We start from the raw sequence: 19,258 nt of genomic DNA on the forward strand, positions 1-19,258 counted from the left end.
AAAAAAAAAAAAAAAAAAAGATTTATTTATTATGCCGGGCGTGGTGGCGCATGCCTTTAATCCCAGCACCTGGGAGGCAGAGGCAGGTGGATTTCTAGAGTTCGAGGCCATCCTGGTGTACAAAGTGAGTTCCAGGTTAGCCAGGGCTATACAGAGAAACCCTGTCTCGAAAAACCAAAAAAAAAAAAAATTATTTATTATATGTAAGTACACTGTAGCTGTCTTCAGACACTCCCAAAGAGGGCGTCAGATCTCATTATGGATGGTTGTGAACCACCATGTGTTGCTGGGATTTTAACTCAGGACCTTCAGAAGAGTAGTCGGTGCTCTTACTCACTGAGCCATTTCACCAGCCCTTTCTTAAATTCTTAAAGGACATTTGTAATTCTGCCGTGTTTCTGTTAAGACAGTTAAAGCCCAACATCAAGCAACCAACTGACAGCAGCAGAAATAATACCTGCTTTTCCTGACCTTAATTCAGATCCTCGAGACCTGGTGGCCACCTAACTGCTCCCTGCTGCTCACAGGCAGGGCTTCCTTCATTTCTCACCAGCCTGGCTTTGAACTGCAGGCACATCACCACTGGGCATGGCCGGTGTGGACCAGCGTGGGGGCACCATCCAGGTGCAGGGCCAGAACCTCTTCTTCAGAGAGGCCCGGCCTGGCAGTGGGCAGCTTGTCCGCTTCTCTGTGCTGCTGTTGCATGGTATCCGCTTCTCCTCGGAGACTTGGCAGAACCTGGGTACTCTGCAGAGGCTGGCCGAGGCTGGCTACAGAGCTGTGGCCATTGATCTGCCAGGTACTTCTGGGGCCTGGCTTCTGGGCCAGGGTTGGGGAAAACGTGAGTCTGGAGGACTGGAAGGACTCTGCTGGGCTCTGTGCTTGGCAGTCAGATAGCTAGACCTTTGAACTTGTCTAGTCCTGCTCTAGAAGGGTCAATACATGGTTCAGCTGGTTTTCCCTGGTCCTGGGCCTGTGTCTCGATGCCTTTGGGCTCACTTCCCTCATCTGTAATGGTAGGTACCACATTCCTGCTGGTGGTGACTGTCCCTTGTGAGCACGGAAGGAGGTCACTGTATGAATGTATTAGCTAGTATGTAATGACAAGCAGTAGAGGGTGCCCAGTTGATGGGAAGCAAAGTACCTGGATAGAACCATATTCAGTCTGATGACAGCACTAACAGCGAGTCTTCCAGAGTCTTGGGAAGCAGGGCCTGATGGCTAGCTAAGGACCTGGTCTCCTATTTGCAAGCAGAGTCCTTGAGCTGGGCCCTGAGGGAGGTGGGAACTGCTTCCAAATTGCTTAACAGAACCTGAATGACCAGGCTCCACCGCTTTCAGTGTGGAGTGAGGAATTGGAGACATAGCCTATCTGACAGGATCTAATCCCCTCACGGGCTAGAGCTGATACAGTTTCAGGTTTCAAGGGCAGATTTCCAGCCTGGCCAGGCTAGCTTCCAACAGTGGGTTGGGCTCAGCTTCACGGGAAGATCTACACTAATGTTGTTGGGGGCGGGGGGGAGGCGACTGGTAGGTCCCACTGCCGAAGCACACTCCTCCAGTGTCAAGTTGCGGCTCCGTGCCTTTTAAACAGTTAATTTATACAACTTTAAATGGCGGGCACATTCCTTATCCCTTTTAAACAGATACGGAAACTGCAGCTGAGGAGGGCTAAGAGGTTTATTTTAACCTGTGGTCATCTTTAGAGTAAACAGGGAGACCTGGGACTCAGACCAGCCCTGATAGACCCCAGAGCTTCATTCTCTTCAGGACACTGTTAGTGCAAACACAAACATAAGAATTGTCTTGTTCTCGCCACAGATATACTACACTGGGCTGTGGGCGCGAATGAATTCAGTCTACTGCTGGGTGTTACGGGAACCTGGGCATGGAGCGGAGGAAGGGACCCTTCCCATTCATTGCCCTTGTCTCTCCTACGCCCGACTCCCTGCAGGTCTTGGGCAATCCAAGGAAGCAGCAGCCCCTGCCCCTATTGGGGAACTGGCCCCTGGCAGCTTCCTGGCTGCTGTGGTGGATGCCCTGGGGCTGGGACCCCCAGTTGTGATCAGTCCATCATTGAGTGGCATGTATTCACTGCCCTTCCTCGTGGCCCCCGGGTCCCAACTCCGGGGCTTTGTACCAGTGGCTCCTATCTGCACAGACAAAATCAACGCTGAGGACTACACCAGTGTGAAGGTACCGTGTGTGTGTGTGTGTGTGTGTGTGTGTGTGTGTGTGTGTCTGTGTGTGTCACTGAGATGGTATCTCAGGAGCAAGGCGGGGTCCATCCCTGGGTCTTCTTCATCTGGGAGCTGGGTAACCAATCAGGTGGTTTCTGGGGAGACCCCTTTCGGTTGACTTAGTGGATTGTTATGCCAATCCCTGTATAAGACTGTGTACTGGGGAAAGCACAAACCAAGGTCTCCACCCACTGTATCCGCATGTCTCTCCTCAGGAGGGCAGGAAGAGACTAAAGAGGTGGTGAGGCCGGAAGCTAACCCTTAGAAGGTGGGCTGGTACGACCAGCCTCCGATTCTGTTTTCCTTTCCTTCCCCTTAGACTCCAGCTCTCATTGTATATGGAGATCAGGACCCCATGGGCTCCTCCAGCTTTCAACACCTGAAGCAGCTGCCCAANCACAGAGTGCTGGTCATGGAAGGGGCGGGGCATCCCTGTTACTTGGACAAGCCTGATGAGTGGCATAAGGGGCTGCTGGATTTCCTGCAAGGGCTAGCCTGAGACTCAGTCCCGACTGCCTGCTCTAGGATCTCTTGCTGTCTTCTCCTGGTCTCTGGCTTCTGCCTCACCTGTAGCAGGTCTGTCTATACATCTGTCTGGGTTCCTATCATTTCTGTTTTTCTCTTGCAGTGACAGATCAGATCAAGGAGGTAAAATCAAGTGGAAAAAGCGTCGGGTTCAAGGGGAGAACTCTGATTGTGGGTAATCCTTAAACTTCCTCTATAGGCTCCCGCTTGGTTCTCAAGTCTGCCTTACTTTACTTTCGGATCCATCTCCCTCTNCAGCAGCTCCACAGGACAGCCATTCCTTCTGCTCCCCTACCCTTAGNCCACAGATAACATACGGGTATGCCTGTTTAGATCCATCCCACATCCAGACAGAACCTTTCCCTTGGGAGCAGCACAGGGGTCCCACATTCTGTGTAGCTTGCACAGGTACACGTGCAGTTTCCTGAAGGACGGAGGGAGTCTTTTTGTAAGAGACCCACTTGCCAGGATAAAAATATGGCCAACCCTGGATCTCTCTTTCCTACCCCTTGCAACTGGTCCCAGACCAAAATTGCCTCCTCAGAAGGGGAGGTGCTTTTCAAATCTNCTCCCTTCTTCTTGGGGGCTGCACACCTCCCCAGGTAATCAAGCACGAGTCTTCTCAGCCAAGCCCATTTCCTGCCCTGAGGTTTGGGAGTGGGATGAGGAGAGGAGACCGACTGCGGAGGTCCCTGAAATAAAGTGATACAATTAAACCTCACATGCTTTTGCTGTATCCGGAGCGCCGCCCCTCCCCCTTCCCCTTGGGACTGCCACTGTGGGCTCCTCCCCCACCCTGGCGGGACCAGATGGTCCCCCTGCCCTTTGTCCACTAGGCCAGATGGAGGGAAAGGGAGATTGGATTCCCCTCCCCACCCACATACATCCAGGTGCCAAGAGACTCAGCTGAGGGGGGAGGTGTAGGTCAGTGGGACCCATATGAGCCGATTACCGAAAGGGGGAGAGTATCTGCTCTGAGATGGGGGAAGGGCAGGCTCATTTACCCCCACCAACACACACACACACATACACACATACACATACATACACCCCTACCCCTTTCTTAGTAAAGGAGTTAATGGCACTCTGACCCTTAAAACCCTAACTCCAAAAGGAATTTGGCAGTAGATTTGAAGGATCACGGGACAGGTTGTTTAAGGGCCAAACGGCTCTCAGGCCCCTCCTCCAGCTGGTCGGGTAGCCTCTCCTGGGAGGACCAGGGCCAGGGTCGGACAGTGCGGACGCCGGAGATAGCGGGTCTAGGTGGGCTGGACCCCGGAGTGAAGGATGGTGAAGAAGCAAGAGCCGGGGCAGGGCGGAGGGCCGTGGGACAGAAGCCGGGAGGCGCGGCCAGGACTGAGATGAAGGCTGCGGGGAGCTCCGCAGAAGCGCTGGGCGGGAAGGACAGGCCGGGAGAGAGCCATACAGGGAGGATCCGGGGCCCCTGGTGAGCCGCATGGGAAGGGTCCATCGCTCCCTCCCGGAAACGACGGATGCTTCGGGCGCCGGACCGCGCGGGGCGGGGCGGGGCGGGGCGGGCGGCTGCGGCACTGGGGCTGCTGGGGCGGGCCCGCCGCGCTGTAATCGGATCCGGGGAGGGGGCGGGGCGGGGCCGGGCCAGGCGGGCCGGGGGGTGGGGGTGGGGGGGCGCGGAGCCGGGCTCCGGGCCTGCCGGGCTCCGCGCCTGTCAAACCCCTCATTGTTCGCAGCTGATGTCACTCGCAGTTGTGAGCGGCCGCCTTTCCCGGGGACAATGTGGGACTGAGCGGCCCAGCCGCCGCGCCGCCGCTGCCGCCGCCGCAGAACAGCCCCAGCGAGGTAAGGCGCGGGCCGGGCGGGGCACCGCGGGCCATTGAAGTTTGGGGGTTCGCTGGGGGGGGGCGGGGAATCCGCTCCAGTGTGCACCCGACCGCGGTCCTGGGGGGGGGGGAACGCTGCGAAGAACACGTTTTCTGTCCAATGCGGCTGAGGCCTGTACAGGTGGGGGGCGTTGGTTTTCCAGGGGAACACCCCACTACAGGGAGGGGTTTCTTGGACCTTGGGTACCAGGTTTGAGGCTCTCATCCTGTTTGCCGTTTCTGCCCTTTGAGCTTGCTCTCAGTTCTGGACCTCATGTCCCGGGTTCGGGTTTTACTTCGTCTGCCATTCTCCGCAGCTCCTGGCTCACACACACACCCCTTCCCATTCTCTGCAGTCCTTAGGGGAGCCAGACACAGACCTCCAGGCCAAGGTGGATGGAGATAGTTGGGAGCACAGTGTTCTCCCTTTTCCTGTGGCTCTTCATCTCTAGCTCTGACCTAGCTTCTTGGCTGGGGTACTGGGGATGGAGGTGAAGGGGCTCTGCCACATACTTAAACCTGGCCTTCATGCATCCCTGGCCAGGAGAGGGAGGTGCCCACCTCCTCACACTCCTAAACCAGGCCCGCCATCTTGAGACCTGTGGCACCCAGGGCCCCGCCCCACCCCGGCACCCAAGGGAATGGTCCTCCAGGGTCCATTCACACCCCTTCTCTCAGAATGTGTGGCTTTGGGTTCCCACCAAGCCAAGGACAGTTACCTTCTTCCTGGACCAACAAGGCATGTGTCCCCAGGGTTCCTGTCTTCCCTATAAACACACCAAGCTTTGGCCAGGAGTTGATCTCTGGCATTCAGTGCTCAGTGGGGTCACCGTGGTGGCCCCAGGGCCAACATCTGGGAGGGTCTATTGTTTTTTCCATTTGAGAATATTATCTTTCTAGGTCCTGGAACCCCCCCTTGACTTTCAAAGCACCCCTATCCCAGCCCCCACCCCGTAGCCTTCATCAGCACGCAGGCTCAGGCTGCCCAAACACAAGGGGATTGTTCTCTTTGCATGCTCAGGGTGGGGGGCTGGGAGCGGGCGGCCCACACACCCTGGCAGGCCCAGGCTGCAGAGAGGCTGGCTTGCCCCACCCTGTGTCCCCAGACAGGCTCTGTCCACCCGCCCACTCTCCTCTAGCCTCCATCCCCAGTGCCTAGCTCCTGAAGGAAAGAAAGAGCGCTAAGCTGTACAGGTGGACCCACGGGGTCTCCTGGCCTGCCCGACGCCTCCCATGCAGTCCTCTAAACAGCTCCCTTCCTCCCTAGGCCCCAGGTTCCTCTCTTGATTGGTGAGGCTTTTCCAGTTGTGATTGGCTGAGCCCACCTTCATGCTGTGAAGCCTATCTCTCACTCCAGGGTTCCTACCGGCTCCTCTTCCTGCTAGGGGACCCAGTCTGGTTGCTCGGAATTCTCAAATTCCTCACTTCAGCAACGTGCCCAGGGAGCCCAGCAGAAACAGGGGTTGGGATGCTGAGTGAACTCTGAACTTGGAGTGCTAACCAGGCGTGTCCTAACTGCCCACGTGCTCAGTCCCCCGGCCCCAGGATTCTAAGGCTGCTGGTTTCTGATATTCCAAGGCCTGTGAGCCCTGACCCCTCCTCCCCTTACCCCCCAGGGCCAGATCCTGTCTCAAATTTCCTATTCTTTTGTAGCAGAAAGATAGGCTTAGAAATGCCCAGTGGGCCTCCTTTGACTTGCTGTCTTTGGAAGGCACAGAGGCCAGAGGAATTTCATCTGGTTTGAAAGTTGGGGAGGGAGGGCTCCGTGGAGGAGGAGGCTTTTGAGAAGAATTTTGCCAAAGATGTGAAGGGGATAAGTGTTTTAAGCTGGCATTATGTGCCAGGTTCTGTCTGAGGCCTGGAGTTGCTAGGCCTGTTTTGTGGCCGGGTCTGTATAAGGAATGGAGCAGAGAAGTTGGTAGGAGCCGGACCATGGAGACCTCTATTACTGATGCACAGGTCAGGTTTTAATCCCTTTGGGTCTCAGGGAATCATGGATGGTTGTTAAATAGCAGAGGGAGCGTACAGTCTTCAGCATGGAGATCTGCAATTAGAGAGCTCTTTCCACTTGGATAGACAGTACCAGTGAGGGAGCGGGTCCTGAGCCTGCCTTGGTTTCCCTTGCTGTGAAGACTCTTGGCAGGCTCTGAGGAGGGTAGAGCATTTCTGGCACCTACTAGTTTATCAGCTTCTAATGTTTCGATGTTCCTCTTCCCTGGTACTTTACAAGACAGGCTTACATCAAAGAACCAGAGCCCGGAACTCCCCTAGTCCTTCCCCCCTCCCCTCCACTCCACACTAGGGATGGTTGGCCATCCTGGAAGGCTGAAAGGCTGAGGCTGGGTCTGAGGATGCTGGGCAGCTTTGTGGAAACCAGGCTAATCAGCAAGGGTGAGCATGCCCAGGGTAGGGGATGGACAAGGGAGTCAGGAGCACTCCAGGCTGCCAACCCCCTCCCCAAGGCCCAGTGGCCACCCTCCTGCCACACCCTGCCATGCCTGATGCTCAACCATTCCCCAGCATCATCCGGGTGTGGCCAGTATGGCTGTTTTTGGAGTAAGGATTGGAGGAGACTGTTAGGTTAGGATTGCTAAGGGGAACACACTGAGCATGCGATCTAGGGTGAAGTTGGAGACTGGATTCCCCCAACCTTCCCCAGCCCAGGTGGGTCCACAGTATCTTGTGGTCCAGACACACTGGGCAGTAGAGCAGAGGGAATCCCCCGAGGGGCGGGCCAGTCTACTTGCTTCAACTGGCCCAGGGAGCCTTCCCCTCCTCTGGATTGTTCTCCCACTAGAACAAAGCCAGAGAGGACACTTGATCCCTGAGTGTGGGGGGGAAGCTGGCTAAGCCCCCAGCCCTTTGATTGGGCAGCTGTCATGGGAGAGAGACAGCTGGGGGGGAGGGGCAGGAAGGGGGCAGCCACCATCGCTTATACAGCTGTCACCCCCCCCCCAAGCCCCTTCAGCCAGGATGGCAGGAAGCCAGGTTCAGAAGGAGTAGGCCCTTGGTCTGAGGAGGGGGCCTGAGGTCAGAGGCTTGGTCTGATGGTGGGATGTTCTTGCCAGGGAGCTCTGCTGACCAGAGGGGGCTGGGCACCCTCAGAGGTGAGCTGGAGGTCAGCGTGGCATGATGTGTGGCTGCCACGTGGGTGGCCCAGCAGAGACCTGGGGCCCACCAAACCGAAGCAGCAAGATACGCCTTCAAACTCAGCGAAAGCGGAGCATCTGGTCATGAATGCCCAGTGGGGCTACTTAATGCTTAGGGCTCTGGGAGAGAGGCCTAGAGGAGGGTCAGAAGCTCTATTCTTTCCAAAAGATAGGAAAAACTCGAGCGTCTCTGGAACAGGGTCACAGAGATACCAACAGCTCTCCCTCACCCCAGCTTCCCAAACAGGGCAGGTGGGTAAATCCAGATCCAGGCCAGGGAAGAGCTAGGTCAAGATCGCGGATCGAATTTGGCCCAGTGGATCTTTGCCACAGACCCAGGCATCTTCATGGCAAGACTGAGCGGTTCTGCCCATAGTCCATCTTTCCTAGGGTCACAGAAGTGAAGAGATGATATGAGAGTTTCTTTCAGGTCTCTCACTCTTTGTCATCCAATTAGAGGCCGCAGAATTCTGGAGCTTAAGGTTATATTGGGTGGGGAGGTCCCAGACAGAACAAACAGCCATAGGTCAGACGGGGGCTCCCCAGGCCACCAAACTCCAAACTCCAATTCAGAAAAGGGACTAAGAGACATAGACTAGAACAAACGGGACCCAGATGGAGCCTGGTCCAGTCCTGCGCTAGCTTGTTGGACCCTATTCTTCCCTCTACTCCCCCCACTTTCTATGACCTTGGGCAGATTACAGACCCTTTAGCTATTAAGTTGCCCTTGTGTGCAGCAAATTCATCTGTTCCCGTCACCGGCATGTCCGAGCACCCTCTCTAGCCTGGCTCTGAACTGAGCCCTGGGGACACTAGGGGACACTAGGAGAAGGTGGCAGCTTTGGCTCCTGTTCTAAGGGGCTCCCAGGCTAGGCTGTCCAGGGAGACAGAAACTATTCACGTCATCACAGCAGGCGCTTTGATGGGGGAAGTGCAGGCAGCCAGGGGAATGTCTAGCAAGGGCAGCCAGCGTGAGGTTGGCCAGGATGCCCAGAGAACACAGGCCCCACATCTATTGCTGGTCTCCACCCTCTGGCCAGTCTATGGCAGAACTCAAATGAAAGAAGTGGGCATCTGGGGAAGGGCACTTAGGGACAGGGTCGCCATCCTGATTGTCTCCAGAGCAAGCAGGGAGGAGGCTGCGTTTGGTACTCAGTGCTCACTCAGGTGTCCAAGAGAAAGCTGGGTTGGGAACTTCCTGTCCACCCCTTACCCAAACTTGGGCTGGCACTTAGAGGAGGGCTTTGAACAGAGCTCAGAAACCTCGACCCTCATGTCAGGATAGGGCAGAGGGTTGGCAAAGGTGATGTCTGGGTTCAGACCCATTGTCTGTCCTCCGTGGGCTGTGGTCTCCAGTGAGTTCACCATCAAGTCTGGGCCTTGAGGAGAGACAGCCGCTGCTGAAGGATTTCTGAGGAGGATTAAGGTTCAGGATTAAGTTGAGGCATGGAAAGGGGTCGGGTGGGGAGGGCTGGCCGGTGGGGTGGGTGGGGTGGGGAGGGCTGGCGGCTAAACTAATCCCAGTAGCTAATCTCAGGCTCCGCCTTGCTCCATCAGTTAATGGCCTTGACGTTCCTGCAGCCCACCAAATCCTTCTCTTACCCATTACCCGATTCCCAAGGAGACAGATCCTTTCTGCTGTGTGTGGAAATTGAGCCCCAGAGCCCCAGTGACATGTATCTGGTATAGTAGTGTGTCTGTCCTAGGTGGAAATGTGGCCTATGTGTCTCTATGCTTCTTACTGTGTACGGGCCATTCTGAGCACACAGGAAATGGATCAGAAATAGCACTGTAGAGAGAGCCCGCCTTTACTTGTATGTCAATATTGAGTGGATCATGCCCAGAGCCATTTGCAGTGACCCTCTCCTCCAATGTCCCCTGGTCCATAGGAAATCACCTCAAGGGCTCCTGCCCCAAACTTTTACCAGGCTCTAGGTCCCTCTTTGGATTCTGGAAGCAGATACCTCATATTTAGAGTATACTTTTCTTTCTTTCTTTCTTTTTTTGAAATGGACTCTTAACACATAGCCCAGGCTAGCCTTGAATGAGAGCCTCCTGCCCTAGCTTGGGTACATCCTGGGTTTATAGGCCTGTGCCCAGAGTACACTCAACCTTAACTCCACCATGGAGGCTCAATCCACAGGGGTCCTTTCGTCCAAGTCTGGGAGGAAGCTGTCCTGTGGCTTCTCATAGACGCCCAGACCACTTCATTCATCCCCCTCTTGTCCCATGCTGGTGCTCAGGCCTCGGACAGCATGTATTCTAGGCAAGCATTCAACCACTGAGCTATAATCTCCTACCATCCTTCTAATAACAGGGAGGAAGGGAGAAATAGTCAAGGAAACCGGCTGGGTATCTATCCTGTGGTTGACTTATGTCACTGCTCAGAAGTTTGGAGTGTAGGAATCAGTAGTTATTTTCTAGGTTGGGTGACTGAGGCCCAGAAGGGTTACATGACCAGGGTTACACAACCAGGAAGATGCACACAAATACACTGGTCAGAAAGGCACTTAGAACTCAAGGTCTGGGACTGGAGAGATGGCTCAGCGGCTAAGAGCACTGACTGCTCTTCCGGAGGTCCTGAGTTCAAATCCCAGCACCCACATGGTGGCTCATAACCATCTGTAATGGGATCCGATCCCTGCTTGCTTCCAGTGTGTCTGAAGACAGTGTACTCATCCCATACTATCTCCCTTCCCGTTGGGTTTGACTGGCCTGGTTCTGGGGTTGCCACGCCAGGGCTCCTCTCAGGTGCTCTCTCCTCCCCTGTTCAGAGCCAGCTGAGCCACAGTGTGGACACACTCCCAGGCCGCTGTGGCCCCAGCCCCGCCTGACAGGATGAGCAGTTCAGATGCGGGGCTGGAGGAGGAGCCAGAGCTTAGTATCACCCTCACCCTGCGGATGCTGATGCACGGGAAGGTGAGTGGGTGGGGCTGGCATAGCCCAGAGGTGGCACATGTCTGCTCTCAATGCTCCCTCCCTGCCTGAGTGACAGGAGGAGCGGGAGCACTCGTGCCCGGCTGAGTCCACCTTTGCTATCTTTGCAGGAGGTGGGCAGCATCATTGGGAAGGTAGGTGTCCAGCCCTGCTCTGTATCTTCCCCTCGACTTAGCCTGGTAAAGAGGTGACCAGTTAGGAATCTTGGTTTTGTCTCCTTACAGAAGGGAGAGACTGTAAAGCGAATCCGGGAACAGGTAAAGATGTGGTCAGGGGAGGAGCCCGGGGGCCCTGATGCTGAGGGTAGGCAAGGAGGCCATTTCCCCGGTGGATCACTCCACCTGTGATTAGTGAATGCCCAGAATGGCAGTTTCTAGTCTTGGCTGGGGCCTAGTGGGAGGAGCAGACAAATCCATCCCTGCCACCACCGTGGGGAAGCTGCCTGCTGCCCAGAGCTTGTCCCACACCTGCAGAGCAGTGCCCGGATCACCATCTCGGAGGGCTCCTGCCCTGAGCGAATCACCACCATCACTGGATCTACAGCTGCTGTCTTCCACGCAGTCTCCATGATTGCCTTCAAGCTGGATGAGGTCTGTGCCTCTGGGGTGGGAGTCTGAGGGTGGCTGCCTGTGAGAAACCTGACCCTGTCTCCAGATAGCAGCTATGGGGGAGGGAAGGTCAAGTCCAAGGCTGAGCTCCCTTGGAGGAGGTCTGGGGAGGGAGGCATTCTTTTCCTCTTCAGGAAAGTTCTTGGGAGGGTGGGGGAGTATCTGGGACATACCTGGCTGACTCACTGTCCCGCTGCCCCAGGACCTTTGTGCTGCTCCTGCAAATGGTGGCAGTGTCTCCAGACCTCCAGTGACCTTGCGCCTTGTCATCCCTGCCAGCCAGTGTGGATCACTGATTGGGAAGGCAGGCACCAAAATCAAGGAGATCCGAGAGGTACCACACAGAGGGGCATATCTTCTGCCCTTCAATGGGAGAGGGGACTAGAGTTCCCAAGGCGCTCTATGCCCGGGCCCTTGTAGCCTTTCTCTTGGCTGTTGCAGTGGAAAGAACTGGTTACTTTTTCTGTTTGCAGACTACAGGAGCCCAGGTGCAGGTGGCAGGGGACCTGCTCCCAAATTCCACAGAGCGTGCTGTCACTGTGTCTGGGGTGCCTGATGCCATCATCCTGTGTGTGCGCCAGATCTGTGCTGTTATCCTGGAGGTGCTTCCTGGGGTGGGAGAAGGGGAAGGAGAGGCCCGGGTGCTCGTCAACCATCCAGATTGTCTGGCTGTGACAGCGGGTGGGGTGGGGTAGGCAGAGCTACAGCTGTAGGTTGATTGTAAGCCCTAGAGCTCTCTGGGATTCATTCCCCTGAGAGCCACGGGAGTACCTTCAGGCTCGAGAGGGGGTTCTTGGGGAGGCCTGAGAGGATCCTGACAAAGCTTCTCAATTTGTGCCTCTCAGTCCCCACCCAAAGGAGCCACTATCCCGTATCATCCGAGCCTCTCCCTAGGTACTGTCCTCCTCTCGGCCAACCAGGTGAGGGAAGCATGGGGGTAGGGGGGGACCAGGGTGGAGGAGGGAGAAGAATAAAAAATTGGAGGGTCTGAGGAGGGGACAGGGAGTGATCTGACTGGACTGTCCTGACCTGTCACAGTGACTCCCTTTTCAACCACTTCATTCCCCCAGGGTTTCTCTGTCCAGGGTCAGTATGGAGCAGTGACCCCTGCAGAGGTGAGTGGCCCATAGCCTGAGACACCCCCTTTCTGGACTGCCCCCTCTAACCTCTGACCCTGTTGTCTGACCCAGGTCACCAAGCTCCAGCAGCTCTCAGGCCACGCCGTTCCCTTTGCATCACCCAGTGTGGTACCAGGTAAGCAGTTATGGCTGAAGGAGGCAGCCAGCCAGTCGGGCATCCCTTGCAGTGGATGGGGAGGCCCCGTAGAGCCCTCAAGCCACACTCAGTCCTTCTCCCCTGCCTCAGGACTGGATCCCAGCACGCAGACCAGCTCGCAGGAGTTTCTGGTTCCCAATGATGTGAGCAGAAGCTGGGGGGCTGTGGGAGGGATGGTGGGGGGTCCAGGGGTCTAGCCCTTGCTCAAGGTTAAATTCTGCCTCCCCTCTAGCTGATTGGCTGTGTGATCGGACGCCAGGGCAGCAAGATCAGCGAGATCCGGCAGATGTCAGGGGCACATATTAAGATCGGGAACCAAGCAGAGGGTGCTGGGGAGCGGCATGTGACCATCACAGGCTCACCGGTCTCCATCGCCCTGGCTCAGTACCTCATCACTGCCTGGTGAGCATGGGGTGGGCAGCGGGGAGCACAGGTGGGGGCGGAAGGGAGTACCTCCTGTGCTCTGGAGCAGTTCTCTAGTGCTCCTCAGCTCCTCCTTTCCTTTATATTCTACCTAAGACATCCATGTTGCTTCATTTACTACTTTTGTATCCATTCCGCATATCCTATCTTATCCTTGCCATTTTTTTCCGGATCTTCTCTCTTATTTCTCCCCTTAACCTGTCCTGTCTGCCTGTGGTTTCTGCTCTCCCTTCCTCCCTTTGTACCTTTCCTATCCTTCCCCAAGACACACCCAGCCCGCACCCGCTCCAGTCTACTCCTCTGCTATCTTTTGGCTAACCTCATGGCTCCTGTCTCACCCCCACCTCTCCCTTCATCTCCCCTCTGTATCCCTCTCTCCAGTCTAGAGACGGCCAAGTCTACCTCTGGGGGGACGCCTGGCTCAGCCCCCGCAGACCTGCCCACCCCTTTCTCGCCACCCCTGACGGCCCTGCCCACAGCTCCCCCAGGCCTGCTGGGCACACCTTATGCCATCTCCCTCTCCAACTTCATCGGCCTCAAGCCTGTGCCCTTCCTGGCTCTACCACCTGCTTCCCCAGGGCCACCGCCGGGCTTGGCGGCCTACACTGCCAAGATGGCAGCGGCCAATGGGAGCAAGAAAGCTGAACGGCAGAAATTCTCCCCCTACTGAGGCCGGCTGAGGCACCGGCGGGGGCAGGCAGGACCGCCGGCAGGGGCTGCCTCCACATCCTTCCTGCCCAAGGAGACTCCACCATGGGGTCTCAAGCGCCAGTAATGCCAGACGCATGGATGCACCCCCTACCCTGCCCCATCTTTGGAGATCCTCCTCTGAGAGGGGACAGTTTCTGGCCCAGGGTTCTAGGAGTATGGGCGGCCCCAGGGCAGGGGCCCCACCCCTTCAGACCTATGCTTGGATGCAGAGAATGGCCAGGGGCTCCCCAGGGCCCTGCCGTGGGAGGGGTTACCCATGTCCTCTCCATCCCTTTGGGCTTCATCCTGCTGCCCCAGTGGGAATTGGAGGAGAGTGAGGGGCGGCCGGGGCCAAGCTTCTCCTCATCCCCTGCAGATCCTGCTGCTTCCACTGATACCCTTTTGACTGGAATAGACTGGCTGGGCTTGTCCGGGGGCAACCCAAAGAGAGGGCTCTGCCTGTAGCAGGGGGTGTGGCCTGGGGGGCAGGGGCCCAGTCTCAGCAGCAGACACTGTACAGTTTTTTCAATCCCTGTTTTTGAATAAATATTCTCAGCGACCAGAAAGCCGTGCAGTAATACTAGTGTCGGGGTAACAAAACTTCCAGGGAAGGGGTGAAACTGAAACCCCAAAGAACCCCAGTCTGAATCCACAGTCCCTAGTTGACCCACAGTCCCTTCCTCGTGTCAGTTCTGGGGTGAAACCGAAGGGCCCTTTGGGGGTCCTGTGTTCAATCTCCTGCCTTTAGCACCAAACCAATCCGGAGGTTTTCTGAGCAGCTTGGGTGATGAGTTTGAGTCGAACTGTCCAGCTTCTCCATGCTACAGATAGCAGGGAACGCAGTACGCTTCTCCACCGGTTCCTCCTGCTGTGGTGTAACCCAGATCCTGTCCCGCTTGACTCATCCTTCTGGCTGTGAGTTCTTAGGACCCTCATTTCTTTGACCATGCCTGCCTTTCTCCTCTCTGGATCAGGGAGTATTCATGAGTTTAAAAAGCCTACTACACTGAAGGGGTCCTTAGGAGATGATGGTACAGCACACAGATGAGAACACTGAGGCCCCTGGAAAGGTAGGATTGAGTTCAAGATCACACAGCTAGTGTTCCGCCCAGAATCAGGTTCCTGAGAAAACCTCACCAGGCTAAGTACCACCCCGGCTGCCATTTCAGTGCCAGCAGTCCGTGCAGAGTACCTGTCACAACCTAGGGGGTGGGTGTGCCCTCCAATCTCACCCTCCTTTCCCCAACTCAGGAGAAATCTCTCAGGTGGCCTCTGACACACTCTGTCTGGCTCTGTCTTGCCAATTCTCTGGTCTGTTCTGGTGCCTCAGAAGGGCCTAGGACAGGGTCCTTGCGGAGTCCCTGGAGGCGCCGAAGGAGTGTCTGCAGGTCCCAGGCTTGCGATGTGCAGGCTTTCGGGGTCTGAGGCAGCGCTCGGCGGGTGAGGCGGCCCAGCGCCAGGCGCACCGGGCGCTGCAGCAGGCCATAGAGAAAGGGGTGAGCGGCGAAGGCGGAGTAGGCTACCCAGGTGACAGCAGCCTCCGCCGCTGCGGCGCGCGCCGCGGGCGCCAAGCACGCGCAGCCATAAGGCAGCCAGCAGGCTGCAAACTGGCCCACGGCCAGGGCTGGGGCCAGGGCCGCCTTGCCCCCGGGCAGACGTGGCCGGAGGGGAGGCAAGAAGGAGAGGCGACTGTCTAGAGAGTCGGAGCGGGGCCGGGTCCCGCGTGGAGGCCGGAGAGCGGCGCGCCGCGCCACCAGGAAGATGCTACCGTAGGCGGCCAGCAGCAGGAGGGCGGGCAGCGCGAAGGCTAGCATCGCCCAGAGCGGCCGGAAGGGCCCGAGCCCCCCGGCCAGGACGGAGCAGCGAGCCGGGGCCGGAGGTGGCGCGGGCGGTGGCCCGAGCAAGGAGAGCGCGCCCAGGAGCGCGGCCGCGGACCACACCGCGGTGAGCACGAGCGCGGGCGCCGGGCGCGCGCCTGGCCGCAGCGGATGCACTATGAGGCGGTAGCGCGCCAGGCCGAGAGCGGCCACGCCGAGCGTGCACGCGGGGAGCAGAGCCGCCGAGAGGAAGCGCGCCGCCCGGCACGACGAGGGGTCCAGGGGCACACTGCCCAGCCCGGGTGGCGCGGCCAGCAGGCCCAGAGGCATGATGGAGGCAGCCGCCAGCAGGTCCACGACGCACAAGTGCGCCAAGTAGAAGGCATCTTGAAGGTCCGGCGTGCGCAGCACCACCACGAGCAGAGTGCCGTTGCCCAGCACGGCCCCCACCTCTACGAGAACCGCCAGGATAAACCCCACCGAGCCCGCGAGTTCCGTGACGCTGAGCCCCGAGCCGTTGGCCATCTGAACGTTCAGGCTTCACTGGGGTTGCTAGAGGGAGAGCGGAAATGGAGCCTCTGGCTCCGGGATCCCCATCACCTGTCCCATGCTCCTCAAGGCCTCTCACCTTGTAGGCTGCCCAGGAGGTGACTCCAACGCCCAGGCTCCCATCTTCTTGTGGGGTTTGGTAGACCCTATGGGTGGATGCAAGGCTGAGCCTGGCTCAGCTTTCCCCCCCTGCCCTAGCACAGCTCCAGCGACTCAGCCTCTGTGGAGATGGTACCGGCTGTCACTCCGATGCTTCCCTTTGAAGACACACACAGCTTAGTAAGGGAGGGGCAGGGCCTGGTGCCAGCCCCCTTGGCTCTAACAGCTGCCAGCTGGAGACTGGAGGCTCTTCTGTGAAATGGCCCGAGGGTACAGCTTACTGAGCCTAGACCCTTCCCCGTCTTGCTCAGGGGTGGGACGTGGGGGCAGTTTGGTCAGGCGTTACTTTTCTCAAGGTAGCCCAGGAATCAGAAAAAACAAACAAACAAACAAACAAACAAACCTTTTAGATTTGCTTGGAACCCCCAGGAGATCTGAGGGGAGGAGAGAGAGAGAAATCTCAGAACATGGCACACAATTGCTGCTCAGTCAGTGTCACCTTGGCACCTCACCTTGTGGAATACATGTGAAGTGGGGGGCTTAGCAGAAAAATGGATGCTTAGCTGGTCCTGTACTTTGATGGCTGGCAAACGGGCTCTCTTTGAAAGAGCACCCTGCACGTGCATCATTAGCACCACCCCTTCCCAAGCTCAGAACTCGGGAAGCTTGAGCTAACAAGACCTCCCCAGGAAGCAGAGTCCTGGCCAGTCAGTATGTAGCATCTCTGCCTCCCCCCCAGCCCTCCACCCCCACCCCGTAGGTGACTCAAGGAGAGCCCTGTAACTCCAGGGGAAGGGGCCCATGCTCCAGTTACAGTCACCCCAACTCCATGACGACTCTACCTAGACACTGAGAACGAAGCTGGTGTCTGAAGGGCCCTCTCCCTTGAACCAGACTTGAGCCTCTCCCTAGGACTTTGATTAATGGGCACCTCAAACATCCTATGTCCTGAACAAAACCAAAACCGGGGCCCTTGACTGTTCCCTAACTGGCTCCTTGCAGAATCTTCCTGGCAAACTCCTCGGGATAGAGCTTTCTTAGCTTTCTTAGCTTTCTTTTCTCCCACCCCCGATCCACTTTGTCAAAAGTCCAGGGAATCCAGTCATTTCTTATCACCAATACCGCTGCCCCGCCCACCCGCTGCCCACCCAGAGCATCCGTCCCAGCATTCCCCTAACTGGCTTTGCCTTTTTGCTCCTGCGTCTCAAACTGCTCAGCTGATTTGTCCTTCGGTCCTGTCCCCACTCTACCTTCCTGTTCCCGTCCTTCCCGGGGGAATATTCAGCCAACAGAAGTTCCCAGCAGAAAACTAGAGAGTGGGAAGAAGGAGGAAGTCATGGTGTTTCCCCTCACAGCTTAGCCTAGGCCTCTACAGCCCCCTGGGGGAGACAGCCTCTAGCCCTGGAGCTATGGCTTCCCTCATGGAGGCTCTTCTATGTTCTTGCTCGTGGGAGATGACCCTTGCATGGTCACTGTCTCCTCCCACTGTCCATAGAGCCTCTGGGTGCTGATGGCTTCCTCGCTATTGCCCATCTCTGGATTGCCTCATTGTCTCCCGTGCGATCATTTCTGTTCTCTCCCTGTACCCAGTCCCCATGGCCGGTCACTGTGTGATTCCTGCCTTGCTGGCTGGATGTTTCCCACCAACCTGCCCCCTACAGTCCACTCTTAGCAGTGTAGTAGCTGCAGGGGACCCTTTGAAAACTAAGCCAGGTGGCACCTGAAACCAGTCCCCTTCTGTCCAAGGGCTGTCCGTCCACCATCAGTTTGAGCTCCTCTGTGCAGAGCAGCGAGGTGGCCTCCCAGGCCGTCTTCTGCCTTCTGCTCACCCCCACCTCCCTCTCTCTCCTTGCCCACCATGCTGCAGACATGACGGTCACTTGCTGCGTGTGTCTCTCGCCTGGCAAACTGCTCTGAAGGGTCTTTGCGGATCCTCTGCCTGCCCTGTGACTTGCTCTCTTGCTTGGCTATGGTTTGTGTTTTTTTTGAGGCAGGATCTACCATAGTCTAGGTTGGCCTCAAACTCACGTAGCTAAGAAGGACCTTAGTTCCTAGTCTGCCTTCATCCGGAGTGCTGGGACTCCAGGCATAAGCTACTGTATTAACTTTTGTTTTGGTATTTACTTCAGTTTTGTACTCACAAGAGAAGCCTGCCCTGACCATCCATTCCAAATGCACACCAGCCTCAGCTCACATTACCCTTCCCATGGTGCTTTAGTGGGCACTGTCCTTTTCTGATGTCCTGTCTCACATCTGTGCGTGTGGTCGTTTGGAGCCTCTCTTCCTGGGCTGTAAGGGCCAGCGCCTCCAAGGTCTTCACAGAGTGAGGCCAGCATCCCTTCAGCCCTCACAATCAGGCTCCAGCCTCGCAGAGTGACTCATTCCCTGGTGGACTTTGACAGGTCACCGTCCCAGTGTCCCATCATTCAGATGAGGTTGGGGGAAAGAGAGGAGGGAGGCATGTGCTTCAGAGCATACAGCTGTCACTCTGGTCACCTGCTTCCCAGAGCTGGTCCACATAGACACCCCCTTCTCTACTGACATTCCCACAGCTTAGATGTGCTTTGCCTCTAGAGGGTGAAGCTGGATCTGGGAGGTGTTCATTCAGAGAGTGGAGCAAAGCCACCCCCTCACTCTTCTCCCTGCCCTGACAGGCCTGCAGGTGTGGGGCAGCCTTGTGGGCCTCCACATCCCAGGGGAAGCTCAGCAGGGTCCATAGGAACAGCAGACAGCAGGGGAGAGAGGAGTCTAGAAAGGACAACAATGAACAGGAGGAGACTGGGGGTGGGTGGGTGCATACTCCCTCCCAAATCACTAAGCTTAATTTAAAAAAAAAAAAATGTTAGACATAGTGACACATGCCTTTGATCCCAGAACATAGCAGGCAGAGGCAGGAGGATCTGAGTTCAAGGCCAACTTGGTCTTCATAATGACCATCCTGGCTACATAATGAGAACCTGTATTTAAAAAAAAAAAAAAAAGAAAAGAAAAGAATTCGACAAGGCAGTAGTGGCACATGCCTTTAGTCCCAGGACTGGGGCAGAGGCAGGTGGATCTCTGAGTTGGAGACCAGGCTGGTCTATTGATCGAGTTCCAGGACAGCCAGAG

At 56.7% G+C, this 19,258-nt stretch overlaps 3 protein-coding genes across 8 annotated transcripts in view; 2 read left to right on the top strand and 1 right to left on the bottom strand.

Moving 5' to 3' along the window:
* Positions 1 to 3,486, top strand: part of Abhd14b (abhydrolase domain containing 14B) — a 4,964-nt gene extending 1,478 nt beyond the window's left edge. For 2 of the 4 annotated variants that reach the window (XM_029542832.1, XM_021207647.2), the window contains exons 2-4: positions 572 to 799; positions 1,955 to 2,196; positions 2,560 to 3,486. In XM_029542832.1, coding sequence (XP_029398692.1) covers positions 589 to 799; positions 1,955 to 2,196; positions 2,560 to 2,739 — 633 coding nt within the window. In that variant the 5' untranslated portion in view covers positions 572 to 588 and the 3' untranslated portion in view covers positions 2,740 to 3,486. Of the gene's footprint in view, positions 1 to 481; positions 800 to 1,954; positions 2,197 to 2,559 lie in introns of all 4 variants that reach the window. The other 2 variants (XM_029542831.1, XM_029542830.1) reach the window with 1 other exon arrangement.
* A 465-nt stretch (positions 3,487 to 3,951) lies between these two features.
* Pcbp4 (poly(rC) binding protein 4) lies at positions 3,952 to 14,251 on the top strand. Of its 3 annotated transcripts, XM_021206561.2 has the most exons (14): positions 3,952 to 4,212; positions 4,475 to 4,583; positions 10,527 to 10,671; positions 10,800 to 10,823; positions 10,914 to 10,946; positions 11,163 to 11,279; positions 11,500 to 11,631; positions 11,771 to 11,899; positions 12,143 to 12,217; positions 12,368 to 12,412; positions 12,488 to 12,551; positions 12,663 to 12,715; positions 12,805 to 12,974; positions 13,377 to 14,248. In XM_021206561.2, the coding sequence occupies exons 3-14, from the start codon at positions 10,591 to 10,593 to the stop codon at positions 13,663 to 13,665; spliced, it is 1,212 nt and encodes a 403-aa protein (XP_021062220.1). In that variant the 5' UTR covers positions 3,952 to 4,212; positions 4,475 to 4,583; positions 10,527 to 10,590; the 3' UTR covers positions 13,666 to 14,248. The 3 variants fall into 3 exon arrangements, with proteins under 3 accessions (XP_021062220.1, XP_021062219.1, XP_029398686.1); XM_021206560.1 differs by lacking the exon at positions 3,952 to 4,212 and having other exon boundaries at positions 4,403 to 4,583; positions 13,377 to 14,251; XM_029542826.1 differs by lacking the exon at positions 3,952 to 4,212 and having other exon boundaries at positions 4,410 to 4,583; positions 13,574 to 14,247.
* A 28-nt stretch (positions 14,252 to 14,279) lies between these two features.
* Gpr62 (G protein-coupled receptor 62) lies at positions 14,280 to 16,337 on the bottom strand. The gene has a single exon (XM_021207832.2). It carries the CDS (start codon positions 16,025 to 16,027, stop codon positions 14,933 to 14,935), a length of 1,095 nt encoding a protein of 364 aa, XP_021063491.1. The 5' UTR covers positions 16,028 to 16,337; the 3' UTR covers positions 14,280 to 14,932.
* Between the last annotated feature and the right edge of the window lie 2,921 nt (positions 16,338 to 19,258).

Source organism: Mus pahari, chromosome 10 (genome assembly GCF_900095145.1).
Source record: "Mus pahari chromosome 10, PAHARI_EIJ_v1.1, whole genome shotgun sequence".
Classification (NCBI taxonomy): Eukaryota; Metazoa; Chordata; class Mammalia; order Rodentia; family Muridae; genus Mus; species Mus pahari.